The sequence below is a fragment of the Anguilla rostrata genome, chromosome 16, assembly GCF_018555375.3.
Source record: "Anguilla rostrata isolate EN2019 chromosome 16, ASM1855537v3, whole genome shotgun sequence".
Taxonomy (NCBI): domain Eukaryota; kingdom Metazoa; phylum Chordata; class Actinopteri; order Anguilliformes; family Anguillidae; genus Anguilla; species Anguilla rostrata.
Window position 1 is genome coordinate 24,891,329 of NC_057948.1, and position 26,418 is coordinate 24,917,746.

Sequence of the window (26,418 nt, forward strand, 5' to 3'; positions counted from 1 at the left end):
TCAAGCAAGTACCACTCGGTCAACACACAATTAGCTCTAATCCCTTTCACTGAGAACACCTTACGATTTCTTTGTATCGCAAACACAAAGTAGTTATCAAGCCAACTACATTCACAGCCTCATTTACGTCAAATGTATTATCAGAAACAGTCTCTTTCATATGAATAACAATTTTTTTCTTCGAGTTCATAAGAACAAAAAACGCAATTACATTGCGCTAGTCTAACGTTACTTCAATGCCAGCGATCAGATGCTAGAATAACGTTACCAATTGTCATCGCATTCTCCAGTTCGTTACCCAGCTAAAACTCCTCCATCTTTATTAAGAATATGCTGTCTAGCTGGCTAGCTACGTTAGCTAGCTATCTCTATCCACAACGCGGAACTTAGCTAGCTAGCCATCCAGCGACCATAGTTAGCCAACTAAGATCTACGTCGAACTCAGTCAAGGCAAATGCGTTTTTTAGCCAGAATAGTAAAGTAGCTAGCCGTCTCTGGGGAAACGACGTCCGAGCATGTTCTTGATTTACTTCTCAGTTCTTGGCAGATTCCCAGAAGTACCTTCGCTAGCTAACCAGCCACATAGCCTGAAAGCTGCTCTGGCTCCCTTTGCCTGAAACAGTCAACCGCTCCATCCTCTCCGGTTTCTTTATCAGATCAGCTCACGTTAGCTAGCTGGCTTGCCATCAAACACTTTTGAAAGCTAAATGTGCATGATATAACTTACCTCCAGTACGTCTTATGCAGTAAAATAAAAAGAAGAGTTTTATCAAAATCATATCGATTAAATTCATTGTTAGCACATTGACACAGAACGGTTTATTGTTTCGCTTTCCACCTCTTAAAGGCGCAGTCGCCCTGTGTTTATGGCTGCGTCCTGGGTCTACTCTACGGCCCTTCGCTGCTTGTCTCCAACGGCCTGACGTCAGGCGCAGGCAGAGGATTGGTTTCCTCCCCCACCCACAGTCACAACACCGATCTGTGCGTAAATTTATTTGAAGGGTCATTGCTCTCCCATTATTTGTAACAAGGCTTGTAGATATAATTTGAAAAATAAAAATAAAAAAACACTCAAATAATCCGGATATTTTATTTATTTTCCCGTTATGCCACCATCGCAATATTACGTATGCTATAAGTCTTCATTCTTTAGTTTATACTACATTTCTCTTTTATTTCTTTAGATGCGATTGCAGCATTGAAGAAATGCGCCATCATTTACGTTTAATAAGCAATTTATATGCCTTTCCATTGTATGTAACTATTTATGTTAACCATTAACTTTATTGCCCTGTCATGCGAAGAGACAGACCTTTATTTTAATGAGCAGCAAATCCGTACAACTGACAGGAAATATATCGTATTTCTATAGGCACAAAGATGAATCTCTTGCCTCAAATGCCTTTGGCACTTTTTACTCTTCAGTGAACATTTGATCAACACCGAATTTGAAGAATGAATGGACAGTTGGTATGTGAAATGAGCATAATGACATATCTTTAAGTTAAAAAAAAAAAAAAATCTATTATCGTATTTCAATATTCTACCGAGGAATGTGCACAGGCTACTTTGCCGTGCGGTGTCCGCCCCTTGGCGGAATAGAACGGTACTGTAGTTTAGGCACGACATTCCCACATCCTACTCAAAACAATCCACACATGTGCTTTGGCTACCGAATATAACCCAGCTGAGAACTGCCTGCACTTTTTAAAATAATAATATTACACATGATATTGCATCCGATGAAACCTTCATAACAAATGATAGCCTAGCTATTTTGTTTTAGATTCTAGTGCCAATATATTCCAGTAGGCTTGAGTACGATTTTTGTCGTTTTTTTCTTTTTGGTATGGTGTATAACACCATTTTTATTTATTCTATTTTATTTTGAACTATGATTTATTACGTTTAACTTTTCTAATGCATGAAGAAAGTAATCTCCCTCCAAATGCCCCTATGACGAGTTCAAATGGCTGATGACCGCTGCTCATGATGAAAAAACAATGTAGCAAGCGTTTCGTTACTTTTTCAAGCAAACACTAAAGCACGAGCCGCTGCATAGTATTGTGAAATAGTTGTGCTTGCTTGCTTGATTTATTCCTAAATCCTAAGACTTTCTAAAACTGCACAATAATTATTGAGGCTATCTCTACCTACCTTACATGATATGCATTCTAAAATGACAAACAATAGATAGATTTCACCACATAATTAATTTAGCATTCATTCAAGAAAAGAATAACGATCGTAAGAGTCTCATTTTAGTTGATATTGCCCTTCCTTGACCTGAAGAAGAGGCGTTCCACTCGTAGTGACGTCACTTCTGTAGATCTGTCATGGCGTCTTTGCAACCGAAGCTGAAGCTGTTATCTAGATAGGAAAAAGCGTCTCCGAGAATCGGCATGGAGAAAAATGCAAACCTGCACCGTGAACTTGGTGGAGGTGCGCCATGTTCCATAATAACAGGGGAAATGGGCGACACAAAAACACAAGGACTGGTGAAAGGAGCGACTGATTGCTGCAGGAACTGTGAGCCTTCTGCGCTCAATAACGTTACTTTGGTTACCAGTAGCGCATCTTCACCGACATCAAGTGACAATGCTTGCTCCTGCATCCATAAATCAGAAGTTATTTCGGAAATGTACGATTCTGCACTGAAAGACAAGCAGGCATGTGGGGGGACGTCGCAATCGGCAGACCAACTTAGCAACGGAATGGGACATAGACTACCCCTTACTCCAGGCTATGATGGTGGTGCTACCTCAAAGTTGGAAAACAAGATGGATTGTGGTTCCACTTCTAGGATGAAAGAATCTACAGTGACTGCAAATGTTGATATTGAGACAACAGGTTGTAAGACACAGGGACGGACTACTATATCGCCTCCGACTATTCTGTGTGCGGACGAAACAAGTTTGAGAAACGTAAAATCTGGGGAGATAATATCCAGCGACCATATTGCGTCCGAGGGGCCGCTGAGTGGGAGTGACCCCAGTCCTGTAGGTGAATCCCGGAGCTTTGACTCTTTGGACTCCTTCTCAAATCTAAACTCTTGTCCAAGTTCCGACCTCAACAGCGAAGGATTAGAGGACAGGGTAATAGCAAACGCTCTTCAAAGCGACGACTATGGGGTTGATGGAGCTAAAGCCTCGTGCGCGAAGGACCGGGGCGCTGGCCAGTCCATGTACCACATTAAATGGATCAAATGGATGAAAGAAAACACGCCTATCATTACCCAGAACGAGAACGGGCCGTGCCCCTTGCTGGCAATTATGAATGTCCTTTTGCTAGCATGGAAGGTAAATAACTGACATGATTAAACAGACTGATTAATTACGAAGAAAGAAATGCTATTCGATTATCAAAAAATGGAGATATTAGCGTATACAATTTAAACGTCGTATTGCCTGTCAATAGCAAAATTGGCATAACTAAGTAGGCTACACTGTAGTAAAATTGTGAGTAGCCTTACGTTTGCTGTGATCCCGTTACGCGAGGTAGCAAAACGTGGTCAGTGAAATCGCACAGTTAGGAGGCGAGCAGACGAGCTTGATGAATTAAAGGAGTGTCATCACATCAATGAATGTAATTTTATACAATCTACCTAGGCAATATATAGCTGTCAGTTCGGGTATTATTATTAATACCACGAATGTTAATCCACAGCAACTGCCGATAATGTGTTTTTGGGTCACCCTGTATCTCAAGGGCCCTAATTCGACCTGCAAGATGTATTTCTATTCTTCCCACAAACAGCCTTGTGACTGTTTTGGTATTCTCAGTTTTGTTTAAACAGAAAATGTTTTACTCCCATTGTTGCTCTCGATTTCAGGGCTACGTTTTACACAGTCTCATCATGTTTACTTAACGAAAGAGGAATCTTGTAAGTCAGTGTGGAGGTACAAGTTATGTCCTGTTTTTGTCTATTAATATTCAGCACTGAACTGGTAATCCAAATGTAGAGTATTGATTGATGAATAGCCAGATCATGTGTTGCGGTATAAGTATGAAGTAAACATTTTCATTCATTTTCATTGCTGCTCAGGCCTGACACCCCTGAACTTGGAGTCCTGGCTTCATTTAGCCTTTTAACCTTCTTTTCTTGTTTTCATGTCTTTTGTTAAATATAACAATGAACTGTGCTTTGTAGGTGAAGATGCCCCCAATGATGGAGATCATAACAGCAGAACAATTGATGGAATACCTTGGTAAGTGTGCAATATACCATTATCTTCATTTCCAGAAAAAAGGTTGGTCCAATCACGTCTGATACTTTGATAAATCTGCAAATGTGCACTGGACGACTATCTACTAACTAGAAAATCCAGGATGAAAACTCACAATTACTTAAGCTGCAGTGACTATGTGATATTTTTATTTTACCATGTGATCATTAGAACCTAGGATACAGTATAAAAAACATGGCTGACTGAAAACTTTATCAGTAATGGTCCTACAATTTGTTTTCTATCTATTGTGGGTTTTTTGATTATCAGTTAGAGAATGACACTTTTCCTCTTTTTTGGTGGTAAAATACAGGTAAAACACAAAAAAAATTTTTTTTACATGACTGGCTCTTAGGCAACAGACACTCTTATCTGACAGAACTTTTTGACATAGTATCCATTAATTAGCTGAATATACACTGAAGCACTTCAAGCTAAATACCTTGCTCAGGGGCACTACAGCCGTGCCTTATCCAGGAATTGAACCTGCTACCTTTGTGTAACAAGCCCATTTCCTAAACCATTATGAAATGCTGCCAAATAGACCAGTGGTCATCAAAAAGGTCTTTACAATGAGCACATCATCTGATGACTGATTTCCTTGTGAGAACTGCTCGCCAGAGGAATCTGTTGCTCTTCAGAGGAATCTTTTCCAAAAATCAGATCAGATGAATGTGTCGGACTATGATTTCCAAAGGCCTTATTCAATATTCCCCCTCAGGCAAGAGTGTAGAAATACATTGCGGAGTCTTCTTTCTTTCGCTACTTTATTGCATTGTGACAATAAATACACCTGCCATTTCAGTACTGAAAACCTGTTGAAAACATGGGAAAACCAGCTGTGTATAGCCACCCCATTAGCTACTGAGCTGAGGGCTGGATCCTTGACACTGCTCGCGGCACTGTAGAGTAACCCAACGCTCACTGTGGCTTTCTCCCGGTTCTGAGCTGTTCGCTATACCAGGGAAGCTGTAAATTCTGCTTTGTCTCGCTACAAAGTTGACAGACGTCAGCTGCGAGATATGATTGATTAGTCTTTTTTTTTTGATTTTCATTGTGGCTGACGACTGTATCTAAGTCCAGTAGTGAGTCAGGTGACGTAAGCCCTGTGATACCCAGCCTCTGTTGAGGTGGTGGAGTGCTTTGTGTGATGGGCCGCTGGAGTGGGGGAATCCCACAAGCCATTTGTTGCTGACGTGGGGGAAACCGGAGCCATCTTCCCCCAATCGTGTGGCACGCTGGTCCCTGTCATCACTGTAACCAGACACCCAGAGCCTCCAAGGAGGTTCTGTGCCGTCTTGCCAACCCATGGGCAACCCTGTCCAAAATACTGCCATGATGTCATGGGTCTGCATTGGGTTACCACAGTGCACACACGGAGAAAACTAACCTGAAACTGTTTGTTGTGGTAAAAAAATAATGAAGGAACCTCTCTCCTGTGGAGTTACTTTATGAAATGGAAAATTAGAAACAAGAAGAACAGGCGTTGTTGCGTTACATGCTGAGAGTGAAGTTATTCCAGATTGGTAGTGCTACAAGAGCGCCCTTTTGACCACTGTTTGTTTTTCGAGATCTACAGTGACTGGAGGTCTGTCAGCACACAGAAGCACACAGCTGTGCCTTTTCCTGAAGACACCACACACGTTAAACATCACATTTCTATAACTGTGATATAATAAAAGAACAAAACAAACAAAAACAAAAAAACTAAACAATGTTTGTTGAGTTCACAAGGTTTTAAGCAGAGAGAGCCATTCCTCTGTGGTAGAGGCATCAGGAAATGGAATGAGAATGAGTACAGTAATGTGGTTCATAACTCAGTGGATGGTGACACGACCAGCTGTTTGGTGGATGAATGATGATTTAGATCTGTGGGAGGCCCTGACACTGCTCACAATGAGTGCTTTAAATGAAGATTGAAGGTGCTTGCTTGCTTGCCTGTATGGTATTAAATGTGCAGTGGAACTTTTGTAACAACATGGTGAAGCTTGGCTTGCTCTCTGGTCAGCCACGGTGGGGGGAATAGCAGGTTGTGACTGAGCTTTGTCAGAGTATGTATTATACACATAACACATTAGTCTTCTTAGAAGGAAATTCAGTATACTGCCCCCAAGTGTAATTTATTCCATGTTCAACAGGGGAAAAGGTTTTGATCAGGCACAACTTTTTTGGAAGTTGTCCCCACTAGACTTTACCTGCTGGAATGATTCCTCTTGCCTTGTCTTTGTCGTGCACCCAGTAAATTATATTTGGAAGCATTAAACTTTGTGTTGCATATTTATCTTGCTGTGCTCTTTGTCTCCCTGTTTGCTAAATGTCTGAATCTAGTGGAAAGAGAAAAAAGGACAGCATGTGATTGCAGCCAACAATAAACACTCATATCTGTCATCTGTCACATGTTTAGGTCTTTGAAGTCACCTTGCTTTCACTGTCAGATTCCAGGTTTTGGATCACACCAGAAAATCTCTAGCAGCTAGAAGTACTTTTATAAAATGGAGTTTTCAGTCTTGATGTAAATTTTCCTGTTTTTATGCCTTCAGTACAATATCTTTCTTGAGGAGAGCTCTTATAGTTGCTGCTGATCCCCCCTCTGAAAAGTGCTGATCTTTCCATGCTTATACTAGGGTTTTATTCTATAGGGGAGGAAAGACTTGCTTCAGGAGACAGTTCTAATATATGTGCCCACAAAAAAATGTGGTTGAATTTCTGCTTTCAAAATTAGCTGTCTTAGAGCACAAACCGCTAAGAGTGTGTAATTAATGGTTTGGATCTGTGTTGGCACTTCCTCTCCATAAGGGCCAGCATAGAGCAGATTATGTTTGCTTTGAGTGATATGAACCATGACACTTTGTTATGGTTACGTCATCATTGGGGGGGGGGGGGGGATCAATGCTCCCTGAAAAACTCCCATTACCAAATTAACGATGGCTGAAGGCGCACGAGTAGAGATTCAGAGATGCTGGTGCATTGAATAAGCTCGCAGACAGAAGTAGGGATCAAAGGGATGCATTTCTTTAAAGCTGAACGCCAGCAGTGTGGCTCTGCTGAGGTAGGAGAGTTTGGGCTTTCTGATGCTGTGCTACAAAGACACACTGCATGGAAAATGGAGGTGAGAGCTTAGGAGGCATCAACGTGTCTCACCGAAACAAAGATGTGCTGCTGGGTGTTGTGTCTGGTCCCTATGGTGGAGTGGGTAAAAAGAAAGAAGCCACACTTGTAAGAGAATACAAGCTTGCTTTATTTTTGAAAGAGTGATTTTATTTATATTTTTCTTCATCAGTTAAGAATAACAAAAAAAATCACATCCATATACACTCTTTGCTTTCACCATGTAGAAATTACTGCACTTTTTATACAACCCCCCCCCCCCAAATTTAAGGGCAGCATAATGTGTGGGACATATTGACGTATTCATTACATAAATTAAAGTAGTTATGTTTATTACTTTGTCGAATATACTTTGCATGGAATGAGTGCTTGACGTCTGTGACCCATAGACATCGCCAGGTGCTGAGTTTTGTTTCTTGTGATGTTCTGCCAGGCTTGTACTGCAGCCATCTTCAGCTCCTGCTTGCTTCGAGGGCTAGTTGTCTTTCATATGCTTTCATATATTTTCTCTTCAGCATATGAAACACATGTTCAATTGGATTCAGATCAGGTGAATGACTTGGCCAGTGAAGAATTTTCCAGTTTTTGACTTTGTTGTTTTAGCAGTATGCTTGGTATCATTGTCTTGCAGTAGGATGAAGCGCCGTCTAGTGCAGGTCCTATTTGCCTCCTCTGCACTTTGACCACATGTGAATTGTTTGATTACAAATCTAAAATTACGGAGCCAAATCAAGAAATGCTTGTCCCAAACATTATGGAGTATATTTATATAGACTGCAGAGCGAAGCTACTTCCAGCCAATTGGATCCACAGAAACGGAAGGTGTGGACAGCATTCTGATTGAATGATGTTATCATATAAATGTAAAATTTGTTTATATGTAGAATATTTATCTTAAGCTGTGAATATTTGGCAGTGATGTCACAATTAAATGCTGAGAGGGCAAAGAATTAATCTATGCCCTTGAGCGAATTAACTGCTACCTGATTTTAAGTTCCTCACTTTTTTTCATGTAATAGCCTATATATTTTTCATGTAATAGCCTGCGGTTAGATGCTGGTATTTAATTAATACAGATTGTTAATCTAATACATGGAGTTACGTTCAAATTCTTGTTAATTAACATGAAATTATGGAAAATGCAAATACATTTTATTATGAATGTTAATGGAGATCTATGCACTCTGCATGAAGTAGGCTAAATAGTAACTATTTGCTCTTATCCTGCCTGAAAGTACAATGTGTTCATTCATATGTCTTTGCAGTGAGTGATTATTTCCACAGACAGAGGTTCATGCAGTGCTTATTTTTAATAATTCAAAGGTTCAGTCTTGACGTAGAATATTTAAAGATGAAAGCACATGAGGTTAATATTCCTGTTTGAGAGGTAGCGTCTGTGGCTGTGAGTTTCACCGCAGGGTACTTGTACGTGGGGTTAATCTGTGATCTTGGTGAGGGGGTTGACAGTAGATTCATAGTCAGGTGGTGGACGGGTGGAGTCGAGTCACCACTGTGGTCGTGGTGCTGGTGAGTAGGCCGGACTGCGGCCAAAACGCCAGTTAAACAGGGAAACCGCCAACCTACTGAGGGTGTCTCTGTCACAACCGCTGCCATTTCCCCTCTTGCTCTTGCCTGTCTTGTGTGAAAGTTGGCTATTTGCACTGCTCTGTGAGCCACCCAAACTCTCACTCACGCAGGTGGGGACAATATGATCCAAATCCTCAGGCCAAATTCTCTCTTAGAAAAACAGCCAGCTCCATGGTTTCTCTCTCACCACACGGTTTGCTCACGGATGACTGTGCAGCTTCAGCCAGGTCAAGGAGAAGCATGTGTCTTCAGGTTTTGATTGACATAAGCGGCTGGTTTGAGATAGCCGCGTGATGTTTTTAATAAGAGAGCTCCGCGCTGGGGTTCCCAGCCCCACCCGAGGTTGTATTTGCACTGGAAATGAAGTAACTGTCCCTCCCAATCCCCTCATGTTTTCTTTGTCTTCCGATCTCTGCCTGCAGGAGACTATATTCTTGAGGCCAAGCCGAAAGAGATCTCTGAAGCTCAGCGGCTGAATTACGAACAGGTAGGGTGCAGTGAGCGTACGCCATGGCCACGGGTCGCACTGTGGACTTTGACTTGGAAGGTTGCTCCAAGCTGAGTTAGAAGGTCACATGTTTGTCGATGAGTCCAGGCAACAGAATAACAGCCTCAGGCTCTCAGGTGTTGGAGTGGCACATCCACTAACAATGACTGACAATGAGATGTTCACTACATCAATATGGTCATCGTTAAAACACCCTCCACACCCCTGCACATGATGTAAAAATGTTTTTGTTGTTGACCAAAAATGCTTCACGCATACCATGTGTCTTATGCGTTTTCTGAAACTCAGAATAATAAGGGGCGGTTTGAAGAGGGGATTTTGTTCAGAGGAAAAGCCATCCAGAAGCAACATGCTCATTTGTGTTTTCTCTCTACACAGAAATTATGCAAAGTTGGTGTATTTGCGCCCGAGGCACTTCAAAGCCGAATCTGTGAATGCTGACAGACCAAAGTCTTCATAATGCTGTCAGCCTTCAGGGATTCATCCCCTGGTTTAGATCAAAGTCACGCCTTACCTTTCTGTCACACAGAAGATGGTGTGATGATAAAGTTTGTGGGGATGCAGCCGTTCCTTGTTCCCATCTCGTGTTTGTGTGTGGAATGTGGGAGAGGTATGTGGGCTTGGAGGCGGGGCCCCAGAGCCCCTCCTCTTCTCTCCTGAGCCCAATCTCTGCATTTTTGGTAAGAAAGCCAGCACATCTGCAAATGCTTTCCTCGCATCGCTGTGGATGGAAAACACATATGCACAACGTAAATCTGCTGATATAAGTCTGAATATTCCTTTAAATCAATTTGCTGCTTTCTTACTTCAGACTACTGTCTTTCAGTGACTGACAAACCGTTTCAGGAAGGAAAGCGAAATTGAAAAATAAATTTACGGACATGTGCTCCACAGAATGAAGGAGGTGAGGTTTACAACTGTCCAGCAGAGTCAGCTTGGACTCATTAGTGTTCTAAGGGGCAGTACTGTCAGGACGTCTTAGATCTCACACTTTAAACCCAACACCTCTGAGGACATCGTCACCCAGACAGGAAGTGTGGGTTAGGGGCTGGACTGCTTGAAAGCAGGGTGCTGATGACAAAATACCAAATGGCTTAGATGGAATATTCAGTACTGGGATCATTCGTCTTTATTCCCGTTTTTAGCCTGGTCTATTTGCGGCCCCGTTGGCGGCTTTGGGATGCGCCATCTGTGGCTGTGTCTTTGAGCGGGACCTCTGGAGGCTGAGGGTGTGAATGGGGCCGTTGCTGCTGTGCGGATAGCCCATCTGGAGCTGAGCAGCGAGGACGGGCCCAGAATAGCGCGGGCGTAATGAGGGGGTTTGTGCCGGAGTGGGTGTAATGGAGGAGCAGTTCAGGGTACGGCCGCAGTCGGCACATGGACCCGCCCCTGACCCTCGAGTGGGAGTGGCCTCCGGCTCGTTTCCCTCCGGCCTCGCGGATGACAGGCGTCTTGGCCAGACGTCCTGTCCGCGCTCACGGCTAACGCTGCATTAGGAAACTCGAGATTTGCTCCGATTAGAGGATATTCCACTGCTGAGGCTTGGCCAAGGCCACCCATTGGGTGGAGTCCCATTTGCTGTAGTTCTGATGGGCCATCACTGCTGCGATGGGAACTAAATTGTGATTAACCTCAGTAATCAACAGTAATCTGTTGTAATCTCTGCTGGTAATACATTAATGCAATGTGCAAGAGATTTATGCGTTTGCCACCAGCCTGTTCTCGTGGATTGGAATAGCAAGCAGCCTGCGACCTTTGGCCTGGGGGGGGGGGTTGTACTCTTCAGTCCTTTGCTTTGCAGGGCTGTGGCATAAGGAGAAAGCTTTGCGGTGTGTACATCAGCCAGATGAGGGGGCCGAGCCCAATACCACACACTTGCAGATTACAGAGTGCTATCAGTGTGCTTTGGATATTGCTTACTTTAAAACTGTTGGTTTTGCTTGGGTTTCTGCATTTATCCACGGTGTAATTTTGAGCTCAACACTGACCTATTCCTGTATTCTCCTCATACTTTAAGCGAGGGAGTGACGCACAGGGCCATATGTATGTTTCCTTTGCCCTAGTTACTTTTGCTGGGGTGCTGTTTAATTGACCAGAGGAGCTGCCAGTCCCAGAAGCCACAGAAATCAAGCGGTCAACATCCTCCGTTCCTCCCCAAGGACTTTTCTCACCTGGCGCATCTCTTGACAGCCAAACACATCAAAAGCTTTTTTCTTTTCCCTCCAATTTGGAAATGCCAGCTGAGCCTTTCGGGTGACTGCTAACCTAACCTAACCCCCAGCAATGGGAGCTGAACCTGCACAGTGTGTACGCCTCCGGTGAATTCGCCTGTGAGCCTGTAACTGTTTTACCAGGCATTTAATGACACTTTTAGTCCCTCTATTAGTGAATTATTCAGCGCTGAAGTTAGGCTCGTTGCGTTTAGGAGGGTCAGTGAGTTTACTGTCTGTGGTTTTTCCTGCCCTGTTTCAGCGTAGCAGTAAGATTGGGGAGTAGTGGATTGTATCCTGGGAACTACTGCTTCAGTCCGGGGCAGAAAATGGGAAAAGCAGCAGAGGGGATGTGGAGAACGGAGGCTTTTGGGCTTATGGGAACGCTTCTACACAGATTCGGGCACGTTGCCCAGAGAGAAACAAATTAAGACCAAAGAAAGTGGTCTCTTAGAAGCACCGGATCTTGATGTTTTAATGCGCTTTTTCCGAAAAGTGTACACGACCTCAAGTTAGTGGGTTAGTTGGTGAGTCTTATGTGACAGTATGTCAGCCTTCTTGTTCCTGTAGCAGAAGTGCAGTGCTTGACGATGATGTAAGGACGGGCAGGGCAGAGCAGGGCAGGCTGACTGGGTGTATGGGAGAATGCATACTGGGGGGGGGGGGTGGAGAAGAGAGAGGGTGGCAGAGGCTGGTACTGATCCTGTGCAGGTTGCTCCTCTGCCTGGGTATTTCTGTCTGAACTCCCCGTGCTCCCCTGCCCTCCTCGCTGCTGATGAGAGTGCAGTGTGCCCAGGACGAGCGAAGCTGATCTCAGGGTTTGGCAGGACTTGAGAAATGACTGTCTGCTGATCCACCATTTTAAACTGATTTTATACACATAATTATTTGCCAAGTCATTGCGTGGTTACTGTCTATGTACTCGTGCATGTCTACATGTAGGCTATGTTACGTCTAAAGAAGCCCTTCAAATATTTTGCTTTATGTAATATTTAACTGTTCGTCTGCTGCAGCCATTTTGTGTTGGTGCATAACAGACGTGTAGATGGAGAGCAATGGAAATAATGGCCGTGACCTCACTGACTCACAAATGAGGACTGCAGAGCTGAGACAGAAATGTCTCTGCTGACCCTTGATCCTTATGGGTCAGAGCATGCTCATGTGACATGATCATGTGATGACATCCCAGTGAGAAGCCCTGGCTCTCTGGTGCAGACTGCCGTTACACGTGCAGGTTAATCCCTTACAACTGCCGCTTAATCTACACACACAGATGTGGGGGGAGGGGGGGCATGGACAGGCCCTTTCACTGAGTGTGGGGGCTGAAGAATTTTCCCCGAGATGCGCGCACACACACGCACACACACACACTTCCATGCTCTCACAGGCACACATTTGTATGTATACATACATGCACAGATTTTCATGCGCATACGCGCATACAAACATGCGCACACATGTTTGTGAGAGGACGTATTTGTATACACGCATACATCTGTGCATACATTTTTGTGAGAGCTTACGCATTTGTATACACATACATACATGCGCACACGTTTGTGAGAGCACACACATTTGTGTTCATGCATGCATGCGCACACGTTTTTGAGAGCACACACACATTTGTATTCACACATACATACATACATGTGCACACGTTTTTGAGAGCACACACATTTGTATTCACACATACGTACATACGCACACGTTTGTGAGAGCACACACACATTTGTATTCACAAATACGTACATACGCACACGTTTGTGAGAGCACACACATTTGTGTACATGCATGCATGTGCACACGTTTGTGAGAGCACACACACATTTGTATTCACACATACATACACACACGTTTGTGAGAGCACACACACATTTGTATACACGCATGCATACGCACTCGCTCTGCTTGGTCTTATTTGCAGGCAGGCAGCTGCAGAGTCCTCCCTTGGCACAGGGACAGAAGGGTCTTTTTTGCCCTGCTTGAGTCAGAGTGACCTGGAGGGAAAAAGAAATGTGTTTCTATTGGCCCAGGGCAGGTGTTGCCATGGTGACCATGTTAAGGAATCGAGAGGATCATGGGATTGTTTTTGCCACTGAGTCGTTTTTAAAAATATTTTTATTAACCATTTCATTCCTGTGTGAACTTTTCTCACTTTTAAAAGGGCCTTTTAATACCTTGAGCAGTCTCGGTGAAATGATTTATGTGAAGGGAATATATTTCTAGATTGTGCTTCGGTCTGTATGGGGTTAATAGTAGCGTTAAAGTGCCCTCCACAATGATGATGATGATGACAATGTTTTATTGATTTTCATTTCCCAGAACATGAGTGACGCCATGGCGGTCTTGCACAAGCTGCAGACTGGTCTGGACGTCAACGTGAAGTTCACAGGCGTGCGGGTGTTCGAGTACACGCCCGAGTGCATCGTCTTCGACCTCCTGGACATCCCGCTTTACCACGGCTGGCTGGTAGACCCCCAGGTCAGTCAGTCCGCCCCACACCTGGTTCACAGCGATGGCCGTCCTCCGCCATTTCACTAGCGTTTCTCTCAGCACTTCCATACTGTGGGATTTCAGTGGTCTGCGTTGGACAGAACAGAGGCTTTTACCACCTGTGCTTCACAGTAATGACTCAGGGGTCCCCAGAGCAGAGGCAGGGCTTATGGGGGTACATTTCCCCCTCTGAAATAGAAAGCTTTTGGACCCTCACCCCCCCCCCCCCCTTTGTTTTTTTAAGTGAGAAATACTCAGGAGTGTGACTTGTGGCTGGTCTTGTTGGGACTTGTTTGTTTGTAAAAATGTGAGAAGCCATCTAGCATCTTGGTTCCTGTGCCTTAGGGGGGCATTGAGCAGGGTGTTACGTAACAGCATTAAAATGGCAGAGGAAATACTGAGGTGATACATTTAAGAACAGTATTGACTGTCTCTCTCTCTCTCTCTCTCTCTCTCTCTCATTCTGTCTTTCTTTCTCTCTCTCTCTCTCTCTCTCTCTCTCTCTATCTCTCTCCAGATGAGTGACATTGTGAAGGCGGTGGGGAACTGCAGCTACAACCAGCTGGTGGAGAAGATAATCTCGTGTAAACAGTCCGATAGTGGCGAGCAGGCTGGGGAAGGTGGGCGTGCCGCGGTCTTGCTCCTTTCTCTGCACTTCCTGATCCCCCTGTCCGCGTTCAGGCCACTCGATAAGCCGGGCGAACGCTGCACTCTTCCATTTCCTTCTCTTCCCTTATCTGTAGTGTTTCAGCCCCAGTAAACAGACTCAGGACCCTACATGTGCGTAGAGGTGCAGTGTGTCCCATTGCAGCTCTGAGCTCTATTACAGCTCGCTGTGCTCAATCCACGAGCCGTCTGTATTTCTGACTTTTATTTAAGAAATGGGAAGCCAAGTTAATTCATCAGCAACTAAGGATGTGCCTTCCCCCATCTCTCTGTCTCTTGCTCTGGTTATTTCACTGCGTTTCTGAGTCTCTTGCTCTTTCTATCCCAGTATTTTTGTTTCTGATTGTTTGTCAACATCGGTCATGCACGGCTAACATCTCTAAATTTTCTGTCCTGCTGATGTGTTTCTGTCTTTCACTATGTCTCTGTGTGATCCCTCTCTCTCAACTCTCGCTCCTGTCAGCTCTCTCCGTCCTGCTCTCTCTCTTTCTCTTCCCTCTCTCTCCTCCCCCCAGTATCTCGCTCACTTTCATGTCTATTTCTGTCTGTTGTAAAAGTCTTTTTATATCTTCCTGTCTAATATCTCTCAGTGCTAGTCTGTAATTGTATCTTACTCACTCAATTTTCACATTCAGTCTAAATATGCTTCATTGGCATGACAAAAATAGTTGTACTGCCAGAACATACACATAGCAGAAAAGCACAGTACAATATCAATGTGTCCAAAAACAAATATATATCATGCAGGACACTGAAATGAAAAAAGAAAGTAATAAATGAGAAAACATTGAATTCAAAACAGATCTTCCATAAATAGAAGTCAAATAAATATAGAATCAGGAAATCGAGAATGGAAATTCTCAACTGGGATGGCCTCATGCTGCTCGTGTGACCTCCCTGTGACCCCTGTATGTCCCCAGGCCTGGTAGCGGAGCAGTTCCTGAACAGCACTGCCACCCAGCTGACCTACCACGGCCTGTGTGAGCTCACATCCACCGTGCAGGAGGGCGAGCTATGTGTCTTCTTCCGAAACAACCACTTCAGCACCATGACCAAATTCAAGGTGAACCACTGCAGCCCCAGCAGCCTCTATTGTGTTTAAATTGGTTTCAGTATGTATAAGGGTAAAGGCTTAAGGCATTCAGAAGGATTTGGTACATCATTCACAAGTAGATGATGTCTAGAGGCCCTCTAGTGGCCATGGATATGTTAACACCTGGCTCAAACTGCCTAAATTTGTTCATTTCCTTGCCTATTTTCTCACTTCACATCATTGTTCCACCCAAGACTGTGTTTTAAACATAATTTTATGTTGTGTTTCTGGACATAAGCCTATTTCCACAATGTAGTCTAAAAGACAGATAACATCTAATGTAATTATCTATGGTGTTAACATCTATGGTCTGTGTGCACATTGCACAGCGAGGCTTTATCTTCAACCTCAGTGCATTCATACTAGTTGTCTCTGCATCATCCGTCTCTCCTGATAAGCGCCTTTATTCTTCTGCAATTCCCTCCTGCGTGGAGACACGATGCGGGCACACAACTTAAGACTTAAAGGGCTGCAGGTTTTAATTTTTTGAGTAAAGCCATGGCTGTGTAAATATATTTCAGCGTGTGATATAGAATTAGAATAAATTCTGTGACTGTTCACATCCCCAGTCTCACACCCTAAGATTGTCCCCAGTCTGACACCTACCCCCCCCCCCCCCCCCAAAATCCCCAAGTCCTAACTGGGGCAGGGATGTGCTCTTCCTGTATGTAAGGGAAGTAGAGCTGGTCTGTACGAACACTCTGGGGCTACATATAGCTGCCAAATGAAACATGCACTTGCCAGCTGCAAATCATCATCCCAAAACTCACACACACACACACGCACATGCGCGCACACACACACACACACACACAGCGGGATTTATCTCCCTTTTTCATCCCAAGGACAGTGGAACAAAGCTAATCAAAGCATTTGGCCTTCTACAGAAGCTTTGTGGTCCAACAGGATGTCTCACTGTTCTGTAACACTGATTTCATTTTTTATTCATGTAGCCATCCAGCATGTAGCTTTTCCATCTGCTCCACTCAATTAAGCCATTTCAGAATCATTCAAGTTCATCCATTGGATCATCCTATATTTCCCTCGAACGAAACACATTCTCCCCTCAGTGTGTGCAAGTGTGGTGACTACAGGGCCCCTGGCTTGTCCTGCGTGCTTGTGGTCACATGACTTGCTGTGGTCACATGACAGGGTCAGCTGTACCTGCTGGTGACCGACCAGGGCTTCCTGACGGAGGAGAAGGTGGTGTGGGAGAGCCTGCACAACGTGGACGGAGACAGCAACTTCTGCGACTCCGAGTTCCGCCTGCGCCCGCCCTCCGACCCGGAGACAGTCTACCACGGCCAGCAGGACCAGATCGACCAGGTCAGACCACCGGCTGTGGGAGAGATATGGACTGTGTCTGTCACCCTCTGCCATTTGCCGTGGGCCTGTGAAACCGTTTTGAATCTGTGGATGTCCGACCATGTTGCACAAATTGGAGCCAGAGACTGCGCAGTTGGGAAAAGGGGGGACCTTTATATGGTCATTAAGTCCGGGCTGGGTCCGGATCGTCCGTTAAGTGTGTGGGATACACTGACCTGCAGTGACTCGGCAGTAGTGCAAACTGTCTCTGAATTGTCCGAAAAATAGTACCAATGCTATATTTATACTTTACAGTAATAGTTTATTAAGCTATCATGAGTGGTAAATATGTATGGCAAAATTAAGTGCTCAGTTTTTCTGAACTGGTATTCTGGGACATTTTAAACATTCCACTTCCTTATTTTTGGGTCCTTGCTGGAAGTCATTTGAGTTCAGATTTATTTGTATGGAGTTTTTCAGAGAGACACTGTGACAATGATGCTTTACAGAAAAACAGGAAGTGGGAAAAAAAATCAGGCAAGACTAAGCCTGAGCCCCCACAAACAAGCAAGTGAGGTTAAAAAAATAAAAAAATAAAAAACCTCTGCATTGGGAAGAAAAAAGCTGTCAAAAAGTGTCCCTGAACTTATGCTTTCAGCTGACAAGTGAGAGGTGAGGGGAGGTATTTTAATGCAAAGGCACCACTGTGGAACAAAGAGCAGAGAGCAGCTAAACCAGGGCACCTCCAGCCAAGACTCCAATGACGTTATAAAACAACGGCACAGAATAACACACGTTTGCACATAAAGCGAACTGCAATGATTTTGATGAGTGTTGCTGTTTTTCCACGGTCCCTGAGGGTTTTGGGTTTTGGTTAAAAGCGGGTTCGCGCAGCTCTGTTTTTTCAGGATCGTGTGTTGACGTCTCCGATTCGGCAGACTCGCCGTGAGGATGTCAGCTCCGCTGCAGTGTCATATCACCCAGCTGCCACAGAGCAGGAGGAGTCCTTCAATAATAGATGTTAAAAGCCCCCCCCTCCCCGCGCGCCCCATCGCCCCGCTCTCTCTCTCCTCTGGGTTTCGGAGCTTGCGCGCGTTATTGGCTAATCTGAGTGACACATCTGACACCCTCCTCTCCGCCCAGATTGGCTCTTCAATAATAGATGATACTCGCACCCCCTGTGAGCTTCTTCATCATCATCATCATCAGCCTCATCGACAGCATCCAGGCGTTTCACTACCAGGACGCAGACTCTGCTGCGTGGCGTGTGGGGCCCAGGGTCTGACAGGGGGCTTTCATCTCTCAGAGCAGTGCCTCCAGCAGTGCCTACTTTCTTATGTCCTTTTTTTGTCAAATACAGTGCCCTCCAGAAGTATTGGCACCCTCAATTAATATGAGCAAAAAGTGCTGGATAACAGTCACTTTATTGTTTATCAAGTATTTTCTATGCTCAGCAATACAGGAAAGTCACATGGTTTTATTGTGATACTATTGCTCAGAGGAAAAAAAATACTTTATTCTAAAAAAATGTGTGTACCAATTATTGACACCCCTGCATTTAGTACTTTGTGCACCCTTCCTTCACTAATAATGCTTAATGAGGTGGGAGAACACGTACAAAGGGATCGCAGATCATTCCTCCACAAAAGATCTGTTTTTCTCACGTTACTGTACCATATTACCCAGTTCCAGTTGAAGTTCCAGTGACCATTAGCAAACTCCAAGTGCTAACGTTTGTAGTTTGATGACAGCAGAGGCTTTCTTCTAGCAGGCCTTCCTAATAGCTTGTTGGCATGGAGGTAGCATCTGTTTGTAGTTTTGGAGACTTGGTGAGCCCAGGATGCAACCAGCAGTTCTTCTGTTGTGATCCTTGGAGGAACTTTAGCGTCTCGACTCTGGAACCGTCCTCCTTACTGTGCGTGGGGTCAAAATGCACGTGCGTCCTCTTCCAAGGAGGTTCGTCACTGCTCCAGTTGTTTGAAACTTCTTAATTATTGCCCTTAATTGTGGAGCTGGGTATTTTCAGATGCCTAGCTAAAACCCTTTGTCTCATTTTATTTTTGTATTCTTTGTTCTTTCCCATGTTGATGGATGACTGAGGGAGTTTGGCCTGCATGTTGCCTCATATTTATACCCCAGTGAAACAGTTAAGAACACTTAAGAGTTCCTAAAGACTCAGGTTTGCTTTAAAAAAGTAAAATATGAAAGGTAATAAACATCAATTAGATTTTGTTCATTAGACTTTCTAGGGATGCCAATTATTCTGATACATGCTTTTGAGTAAAAATGTCTATTTTTTTTATAAACAATTTTTTCTATGAATAATTTGACCTCAATTAAAGGTTAGATTGCTCTTGTATTTTGAGTGTAAGATCAGGCTGATAACAAATAATTTTTTCATAGCTTTTTTTTGCTCATCTTTACCAAGGGTGCCAATTAATCTGGAGGCCACTGTGTATATATTTTGACACAGGCTGTGAATATATTTTCTGTATTTTGGATGAACTATTTTTAGCATACATTAGCATGTTCTTTAATCTATCTCCCTTCCTCTCTCTCTCACTGTCGATCTCTCTTTCTGTATAACTCCCCCTCTCTCTCTCTCTCTCTCTCTCTCTTGCCATCTGTCTGCTCCGAATGCACAGTGTGCAGTTTAAAAATACACACACTGTGTGAAATCATGCTAGCTTGAACCTGGAATGAGAAGATTCCAAAGCTTAAATGTTTGTGCACAATGACATCATCAATTATACAATAGCAAATAAAAACAGTAGGGTGTGCGAAGACTGAAGTGGGGGTCTGTTAATCTTGAACTGCTATTTAACAAATCCATCTGTCAACGTGTTGGGAAATGCAACGAATCACTATTGTTTCACTGTTTATTTCATGCTCAGGTTTTTTCCACTAATCTCATGCTCCAAATATCTTCCAAATATCATTGTTCAGCTTGAGAAATAAAAAATATGTGTACAAACATGTTAATCTGTATTTTCCTAAAAAGGTGTATTTGGGTTTAAACCTGGCACTAAAAAGAATGCCTGTCTCCGCAGGACTACCTAATGGCCCTGTCCCTTCAGCAAGAGCAGCAGAATCAGGAGCAGAACTGGGAGTTCACCCCGGAGGGCCTGAGTGACCTGGAGCTGGCCAAGAAACTCCAGGAGGAGGAGGACCGGCGCGCCTCGCAGTTCTACCAGGAGCAGGAGCAGGCAGCGGCGGCGGCCGCAGAGGAACAGGTGTGTGTCAGGGGCCAGGGGCCAGGGGCCAGGGGCCAGGGGCCAGGGGCCAGTCCAGTGCTGGGGACACAATGCACTACAGTCTCCTTCTACCTTCACATTTCACTTCGGCACATATTGGTGATTACTACACATCAAAAGTGGTAAAATTTTTTTCCTTTTACCTCATTCAATGGGGCTGTGCTGAATGGGTGTGTTGTGTACAGAGTCTTATTTACTGTACATATTTATTGTTCTATGACCATGTTCTCATTTCAAGTTCTGCTCCATTTAAGAGTGAACAGGACATCTGATTTATCATACATGCCATTGGTTAAAGTGTCCATGAAGTAAGACAGGTGAGAGATGAACAAAAAGGGCGAAAAGGAAAAGGTAATGGAGTAAGTGCTTTGTTTGACTTGCAGGGGCAGCCACAGCCAGCAGGGGGCAGCACAGCTGCAGGAGCTGGACAAGCAGCAGTGGCAGCAGCAGAAGAAGAAGAAGACGGAGGAGGAGGAGCAGGAGGAGCAGCAAGTGTCACGCCCAGCCCAGGGAAACAGCCCAGCACTGGGGAGCGAAAGCTGAAGAAGGAGTCTAAAGACAAAGACAAGTGTGTCCTTTTGTAACAGAGGAAAGGGGGCTGAGTGTCGTCTGTGCTCAGCAAAACATTCAGCCCCCTGCCCATGAAGACACAAACAAACCAACACTAAGGAGGAGAGTGGAGAGAGAGAAGAGAGATAGAGAGAACTCACAAGAGCTTGCTACATGCCACCTGTGCCTGCCCCCCCCCCCCCCCCCAAAAAAAAAAAACTTTCCCCTTCGTGTTTTTCCAGACCACGTGGAAGAGCAGGGTAGGTTCTACAGTCCTACAGCTGGAGTTATAGCTTTGATACAGCTGCCCAAACTCTTCCACACTGCACTACATTCATGATGGAGAATTGGGGTCGTAGCAGAACAAAGCACTGAAAAACAAGTACTCAGCGTCAAATCTCACCAACTCATCACTACATTTGTTTCTTATGAATGCTTTAATCATCGTTATTTTGTTAGTCTGTTAATAAGCTATTTTATAAAAAATATATGGACTACAGCACTTGTAAAAATTGACCAATTTAACTTATTCTTGGTCTTTTTTTTTTAATTGACTGAGTGTCTCATTGAATGAGGCCTCTCCCTGCTGCTCTTGATCTGCTGATTTATATTTATTTGCATAGAGGAAAGTCATTTTGAGGCTAAATGAGACAAACATTTTAGCGAAGGCAATAGGGGGGCTGGAGTAGAGGCTGAAACACTGACAGATGGAGCGGGGTTATGGAGTGTGTAATGCACACGCCCTTTAGAAGGCCGCTCCTCCGTGCTCCTCGAGCGCTGGCGGTACAGTCGCCGTGTCGAGCGGATCGCTGGACTGCTGTGTTGTTCTTCCACCACTTTAAAAAAAAAAAACGCTTCTCCGCGTACGTTTACACGTTTCTCGCTGCTAGCAGGCGTTTTGTGTTCATCGCCAATGGGACCTTAACTGAAGGTGCATCGCTAAAAAAAAAGAAAGAGACCTTGGCCCCGGGAACTGACGCGCCCTTTTCCAGCTGTCGGTGATGTCACCCCAGAGGGGCAGAGGTGTGCTGTCGTCTGTCCAGCGTGCTGCTGTTACAGCCCGTGCATCTGCATGGGCACTGATGCCAACCGCATGGTCTCTGAGACCAGTCTGATCCAGGTTTGCCCCCAGCCCCTGTACACACTGCGCTGTATTCTCCATTCCCCACACCACACTTTTCAGTGTACTTCTCACATTGTGTGTTGGGGATCGTGGAGTGGTGGAAGTCCACACAGAAATAACGTCCACAGATGTTTTGAAATTTGTGGCGTGGCTCACTACCTTTACATTGATGCTATTTACATGACGAGCAGCACCTGCCTCTGTGTCTCCTCACTGGATTGCTCCCTCTGAGGTTTCAAAGTTCCCTTCAGTTACTCGCCCCTCATTACTACCAAGTCACCCAGTTGTCCCCCTTCAGTTGTTTGTTGTGGTGTGTCTCCACAAATAAACTGAACACTCAGTCTCCCCTCAGTTAAATTAGCCTTTCAGTTTTGTGCTGCCATCTTGTTGCCATTGTGTCTGCATTATTTCACGTTTCCTCGCAGTTTGATTAGATTGCCCCTTTTAATTGACAGACGTGAGGCACTCTCATTAACCCAGCCTGTGAAATCCCACACAAACCACACCGTTCGGCTCCGCAACTACCCGCCTCGACGAGGCTCACACCTCTCGGGTGCCTTCTCGAGCGTTTGGCCTGGCTCGTGTGCACCTGACACTACATGCTGTATGAGCCCAGGCCAGTGTACAGATGCAGCATGCGCACTACAAGGTCCAGTCAGAAACGTAGCAAACCCATAAGGGCTATTACCCGTGCCAAGTTTAACATCAACCATTTGTTCTGGGTTTTTACTTGGACATGTTCGCAGCTCAGATTAAATCGTGTGGGAATAATGTCTGTTTCCTTGCCGTGTGTGTGTGTGTGTGTGTGTGTGTGTATCTTTGTGTGTGTCTGTCTGTCTGGTGCATAGACACGGCTAGAACTTAATGACCTTTTCTAAACGAAGGCAGTTTCTCCTCAGCAGTCCCAATGCAGTTGTGATCTCCGAGTCATTGCCACACATACACGGCTTGGCAGCGCTCATTTTTGGAAAGGAAAACATGGTATTTGATAGATAACTTGTTTGTGCTGGAAATTTTAACACGAGAGACTGCTTCTGCTGTTCAGCTTTAAGGACATGGGTGACTATAGAGGCTTCGGCTGGCCATGTTATTAGACAGATTTTAATGGATATTGATGTAGAGAGACACAATTATCGCTTTGGGCTTGGTTTGGTTCTGAATGCTCTAGAGCTCTGCTTTGTTTGCTTTGTTTCATTAACATTCTCTCATTGTTTAACTTTCTAAAATCTTAATTTATGACTTTTAATTATGGCAGAACAAAATGATGTGTCTAAATGGCTGTGTCCAATTCCTTTGCTGGCACTGCCACTTCTAGAGCTGTTATTATTCTTGGTCTATACATTCCAACTGAATGCCTTGTCAGAGACATTTATTTTTAGTATATGTAGAGACTTGGGTGCATGGGAACCTACCCTGGCATTACCTGTTTCTTATGTAACCTGGGCCTTGGGCAAACCAACTATGAGAACAAACTAAAAGCCTTACATTACAGGATCTTTTGTAAAATCTGAAAATAGATGTATCAGCAGAGTGAGACAATCTGTAGACTTTATCAGAGGCTTCATAATCACTCTCGGGCCTTTACTGAGGGGACCTTTCCTAGTCTAATGAGTGGTTCCACATGGATCAGCTACATATCCCTGACTATATTTATTCCTTAGTACCATGAGAATGCATTAAAAAAACAGTGTGTGATATGTATCTTTTTTGTTCTCATGGTAAGCATTGACGTTTTTGTTTCAGATGTCTATGGATTCTTGTGTATGTGTGTGTTCACATTGAAGATAGTTTATAAAAATTTAAACGCCAAGAAATTGCATGGTTAATTTACTCATCGTTAATTTGTGTACATTCTTCTCTTTTCTTAAATTTCTGAGCGATCAGTCTTCCATAGGAGACCATACTTCTTCCCCGTGACTGAGAGCTGTATTTTCAGCTTTAGTGTGAAGACTTGCTTTGCAATATTAATGACTGCAGTGATCGATTTCTCATGGGAACTGGGAAATGGAAGACCTCATTTCTGATCACATATAAAAATATCAGGACTGGGGGAAATTCATGGTGTTTCCCAAGCAACAAATTATATATAATATATACTAATTCTGGGTTTTTACTGCATGTGCAAGTGACACCATTGGTTTTGACGAAGATGACAACATCTGGAATTTTTTGAATTCCCTGCACATAGAACACAAATGTTTTTTTAGCTCTTTGTTGCATTCTCGTGTCTGGATTTTAAACACTGCAAAATGGGGCAAGAAATCAATGTTAGGAAGTCAGTTTTGTAAATACTGCAGCATTTGATGAGGAAACAGATTACCAACAATGGTCTTTTTATTTTACATTTTCAGATTAAAAGCCTTTAAGTTCCCTTTCCAGTTGCATGACTGCCATTGACAATGTTCAGGCCATAAGCACAAAATGTAAATGTTAGAAATATGTGTATTTATTGAGCTGCTTTTAAAAAAATATTTTCATGAATATTTGTTGTTTGAGGTGGCCCCTCTTAATGGCTTTTATGAACAAGCACAACATTTAGCCTGCATTGCCTGCAATGCCCTTGTATAAATGAATCTTGTTTTTCTATCGTCTTTGAAACTGCCCTTAAAGTGTTCGAGAGAGACACGTTACTTGTCCTTTTGTTAAATATATACTCAAAGTTTGAAATGCTTGAGACTTTTGTATATGTGTGTTAAAGTGTATACAGTGTAAAAAAGAACAAAAACAGAAGAAAAAAACAATCTTATGGCAATGACAACAGCCGCAATCCACTATACCTCTTCAGAGCTACCTCTGTTTCATGACAAAGGAAAAAAATGTAATAGTCAAGCGTTGCTTCCGTTCATTCATTGTTTTAATTTAAGAAGTGATTTAAGTGTAATGATTTAGCATGGATTTCATACTGAATTTAATGTTCAAAATGAAAGGAAAACCTGATTGGTGGCCCTTCAATTTTACTTGTTCCTCATTGAATTTTATCACCATGCAGTTCTTAATATATGGGAGGAAAATCATCCTCAGTAGCATTTGTGCTATTTAAAATGTCCATTAAAGCAGTCTGATGTAAGGGATTTAAACAGTTAAAACAGAATCGGAAACATCGGCTCAGTATCTGTGATCACAGACTTTATGGGCTGAGCATGAGGTTCTGTATATGTTGGGGACATGTGGATTTGGGGTGTTGGGTGCAAATTGGTAGAAAGATTGACTGCACTCACCACTGTTTCCCATATAATGTATACTAGCTCTTTGTGGTTTCATTTTTTTAATGTCAACTGCTTTCATTATGTTGCAAGAGCGTGGGGAGTATCTTGCTGCAAAGTTGATCCTTGAACATTCAGGCCTGCTCATTAACATTACACAGCCACATGGATATGCTTAAGAAAAGCAATACAAATTATACCCTGTATTTATCCGAAGAAAAAAATTTTGGAGAAATAATACAGTGGAATTGATACCATTTGTACTATGCCAGTGAAATGAAGTCACTTGAAATTTGCTATGGTCACATAGGGTATGTTATAATGGAATATAAACGGCTTTACCTTCGTACTAAAATTTTAGCTGTAAAGGCAGTGAGTCAGGTGAGAAGCGAAGTTATGAGCAGTGTCTAAAGTATTTGGAAATCTTGTGTTTTATTTATCTAACAGTTGTTGGGCAAAGAGATCTAAAACTTCATGATTAAAAATGTGCTTGGATTTTTTAAAGAAAACCTTTATACAATATTTGCATGAATGCCGTGTGTTTTGTTGTATCCAACCCAAGTAATGAGTTTTTCACATTTTATTTGTGATACATAATCATGGCTGAATTTAACCATTCTTCTTACTCTTTTTCCTCTTCCTCCTCTTTTTTTCTCTTCTTCCTCTGCTTCTTTTTCCTCCTCTTCTTCTTCCACTTCTTTTTCTTCATAATAGTTGTAATATTAATTAACCAGAAGTGAAATATTCTTATTTTATCTGCTACCCCATGCTTATTCCTTTATCTCACCTTTGTATGCCTTTATGCCCTCCAAACAATGCTGGTTCACTATTAACAAAGTAAAACATTCAAATGTGGCATGTCTGGGACATAATGCAGTGTCAACTCTTTTGTGATTAAAATGTGTTTATTATATGCGACCAAATAATTTATGTAGTCTCTGTTACAACATGTCAAAACAATTTAGATGCTGGTCATTCTTGGATTATTTTTCCTCTGTATCTTCTGCATTTTTAGTTTATTTTAAAAATGCCTTTGACGATGGACATTTAGCCTGATAACATTAAAATACAGATATAACAGCAGAACTGCTTG

At 43.4% G+C, this 26,418-nt stretch overlaps 2 protein-coding genes across 3 annotated transcripts in view; one reads left to right on the plus strand and one right to left on the minus strand.

The window, feature by feature from the left end:
• LOC135242387 (disintegrin and metalloproteinase domain-containing protein 10-like) overlaps window positions 1-930 on the minus strand; it is a 55,384-nt gene extending 54,454 nt beyond the window's left edge. Inside the window, exon 1 of the mRNA XM_064313427.1 lies at window positions 728-930. Coding sequence (XP_064169497.1) covers window positions 728-794 — 67 coding nt within the window. The 5' untranslated portion in view covers window positions 795-930. The remainder of the gene's footprint in view (window positions 1-727) is intronic.
• Window positions 931-2,292: 1,362 nt separating this feature from the next.
• Window positions 2,293-26,411, plus strand: LOC135241975 (ubiquitin carboxyl-terminal hydrolase MINDY-2-like). Of its 2 annotated transcripts, none has more exons than XM_064312807.1 (9): window positions 2,293-3,299; window positions 4,151-4,208; window positions 9,344-9,408; window positions 13,962-14,120; window positions 14,650-14,752; window positions 15,719-15,861; window positions 17,044-17,217; window positions 20,247-20,435; window positions 20,834-26,411. In XM_064312807.1, the coding sequence occupies exons 1-9, from the start codon at window positions 2,403-2,405 to the stop codon at window positions 21,032-21,034; spliced, it is 1,989 nt and encodes a 662-aa protein (XP_064168877.1). In that variant the 5' UTR covers window positions 2,293-2,402; the 3' UTR covers window positions 21,035-26,411. The 2 variants fall into 2 exon arrangements, with proteins under 2 accessions (XP_064168877.1, XP_064168878.1); XM_064312808.1 differs by having other exon boundaries at window positions 2,294-3,299; window positions 20,247-20,429; window positions 20,834-21,197.
• The last annotated feature ends 7 nt before the right edge of the window (window positions 26,412-26,418 follow it).